Consider the following 3,157-nt stretch of genomic DNA (forward strand, 5'->3'; position numbering starts at 1 on the left):
GGCAGGGTAAAGGGGGGCAGAAAATGTATTATAAAGTGTGCTGAGTGGTGGGGAGGGATCTTAGAACTGTGTCAGATTTCTGAATTTGCTGATAGGCCCCTGCACCCTGTTATACAGACAGTGAACCCATGCAGAAAAATCCTTTCTCTTCTCCTCACCCAAAAAAGGAGGGAGGAAGATGGGGAGGCCAGAGAGTCCTCTCACACTGCCATGGCCCACCTCTAGCACCCTCTCCCCAGCACCAGCTCCTGTCCCTTAATACCTACCTACGGGTAGGAGATGAATTTGCATCTTTCCTAGAAGGAGTTTTGCTGGAGAAAAGACCCCAACATCTGTCATCTCTCATTAAACATGGCCCTGTACAGGAAAGAGCCTCTCTTCGTGTCCTCTTTTACAATGTGAACAGAGACCAGAGCATGCTCTTTATAGGGAACAGACCTTGAAGTTGTCTAGACTTGATAAAACTCACTCACATGTGGAAGTAGCTCTAATGAGACCTGAATTCTAGTGCTGAGTTCATGGCAACTAAAGGCATTGCAAGCTGATAAAGATTGGGGGGGGGGGTGGAGGCGAAAGAAACCCTGCAAAATCCCACTTTTCCCCCTGCTACAGGCTCTCATGCAGCGCTCAGAAGTGGCCATAGGAGGGTCCCAGCTTGGAGCCAAACCGTGGGGAGACCGATTCACGCAAACCACATGGAGGCACTCGCAGCTTGCCAACAGCAGTGGCAAAGGGAGACCCGGAGCTGCACCTCTCTCTGTGAAGTGCTGGCTCTGCTCCATCTGCCTGAGGGCCCTTCTTAGGGGAAGAGCTCGGTGGCTCGTTCACAAGCTCTGCCTGCTCCCCAGCAGTACAAACCCAGCTTAATGCCTGGGGCTGGAGGGACGTGGTGCTGGCAGGGATGGCATGAATTCTGTTTCCTACCACAGACCCAGACAGCATCCTTTAAGATGGTAAAGACACTGCTTCCTCATACCTCACTCTTCAAAGCCTGTATTAGGCAAGAGACTTAGGAGCCCCAGGTTTCACACTTTCATGGGTTTAATGGCTGCAGCACATCTGGAAACATTAAAGGAAAAAGGTGGTGAACAGGACCCATAATCTAATGCTGAGGTTGAAGCTATCAAATCACATGTTTTGTCTCCTGAGTGCCAGCAGACAAGCATTTCTTTCTCACATTGCCTCAACATATATTTTACCTATCCAGTGTTTCTGCTGCAGAGCAAACCAGACAAGCCTGAAGCAAGGATGGAGCCTCATGCATGAAGGGAACACCAGTAAATTCTCCAGCCAAAGGTGTGGAGGGGTAGGACACAGGAAGATGAAAAGGGTGGATGACAACTGAGTTTCCATGACTTGTTTCCTGCTTCCCTCTCAAACTGGGGCACAGAAAAAAGCCTGCTGGGTAGAATAGGAGGGAGAGATGTAAAAGACGGGGAGCTGTGCCTGAAAGGGAACTTGGGTGTCAGAAGAACTTCTGTATTTGTCAGCAATAGGGAAAAGAATGCAGTATCATAAAGGTGTTTATTGACAGAAAGGATTACAGTAACCGTAACGTGGCAGCAGACCCCTCCATAGGGCAGTCTGAGGGACAAAATCTTGAGCCCGGTGTCCGCTTCCTCCACCAAGGAAGTAGGTAAGACTCTGCTGGGGAACAGCACTTCCCAATGCCAGGTTTTGGCATCAGAGCTCAAGACCTGGAAAGAAAGAAAGAAAGAAAGGCAACATGAGCAGGGTTTCTCCAATGGGAGAGGAAATATCCCATAAGCCCCAATGATCTTGTGGCCCCTTGCAACAGTCAGAACAGGGCACATCCTCCATTTTCCAGCACCAAACTCTCCCTGTCCCTAACTCCCTCCTCTCATCTGCTGAGAATCTCCAGACTTAAGATACCAGCCATACCATGGCCTCCACATAACACAATCCTCAACAACAGAGCCCAGGACTTCCAGCTCCCAAAGCCTCTCTTGCGAAGAACAGGGCATTTATCTTGTAAGAGAGAAACATGAGCAGGTCTGTGTAATACTCCCAGTTAAACTGCTTTTCAGATGATAAAAGCCAAAAATTACATGCATGAAACCAGAAAGCCATAAATCCTAACCCTAGAGGACAAAAGCTTTACTGTACTTGGCCAACACAAAGCTGGGAGCTAGGCCTCCTGCATTCACTATCTTCCTAGTTCTCTCCCAACTATGAAGGTATTGAAGCCCTGTGAACTGTGGTTGCCCCTTTTGTGACTCCATGGTTCAGTACCTTACAGTCACTTTTAGAGCTCAGCCAACAAAATTGATGACAACGAGATGGAGGATGGTGTTGGCAAAGAGGAAATCAGCAAACGCCCGCTCCGGTGAAATGCCTTGGAACTCCCCTTTGTTCTGGGGGTTGATCTGGATCCGGAGGCAAACTGTATGGTAGAAAAAGAATGAGACATTAGTGATCAGAAAGAGAAGTCATGGTGGGAAGCACAGTCTGAATGGGGCAGTCCATCCCAGTCTGGGTCACTGTTCCAGCAGGGCACCACAAGAAAAGGGAACTCCGTCTTTACTGTAAGATGAATGGGACACTGGCAGAGGATTTGCACTGGGCTTTCATGCAATCAGCTCTCCCATAGCATTACACCATCAGGGGTGGCCAAGTGAATCCTCAGAACAGGCTTAGATGGGACTGGCATAGAAAGAGGGATATCTCTATGTCCTCTATTGGCTGCGCTGGGGAGGGCTACATGAGGAGGTGGTTTGGGGGAGTATTATGGGCAAGAAACACCCTGAAAAAGTAATTGCTAGAGTCTGAGTTTCACCATGGGTGCTACTAAATGTAAGACAGCAAAAAGGAGGGCTACTGAGTGCCAGGGAGAAGGCCACCCTGGGGGTGACAAGGAGCTGCGCTCTGCGGTGCATATGGGCAGGACCCCCGCAGGGTCACAGCTGTTGTGGAGCAGAAGCTGGGGGGCTTGTGGCAGCAGAACTACAGGGGAGCGAGGGCAGATTGCTGTGGGGCCTCCCCGGCAGCCGGGCTGGGTTTGAGGGTCGCCGTTGTGGCTGCTGAAGGAATCCTGTTTCCGACAACGCATCTGGGCATTTGCAAGCAGCCCTCTGACGGCCGGGGTGCCGCGGGCGCTGGGGGAGGCTCAGGCCTTGCTAGGGAGGGGGTTCCAGGG

At 50.6% G+C, this 3,157-nt stretch overlaps 1 protein-coding gene across 1 annotated transcript; it reads right to left on the bottom strand.

Annotated features, from left to right (window-relative positions):
- Nucleotides 1-2,273: 2,273 nt before the first annotated feature.
- Nucleotides 2,274-2,404, bottom strand: DAD1 (defender against cell death 1; the record flags this gene model as incomplete). The annotated part of the gene is made up of 1 exon (XM_010013948.1): nucleotides 2,274-2,404. A coding segment is annotated over one exon (131 nt), but the record flags the coding sequence as incomplete, so codon positions are not given.
- Nucleotides 2,405-3,157: the final 753 nt, after the last annotated feature.

The sequence above is a fragment of the Nestor notabilis genome, unplaced genomic scaffold (genome assembly GCF_000696875.1).
Source record: "Nestor notabilis isolate BGI_N333 unplaced genomic scaffold, ASM69687v1 scaffold22484, whole genome shotgun sequence".
Taxonomy (NCBI): domain Eukaryota; kingdom Metazoa; phylum Chordata; class Aves; order Psittaciformes; family Psittacidae; genus Nestor; species Nestor notabilis.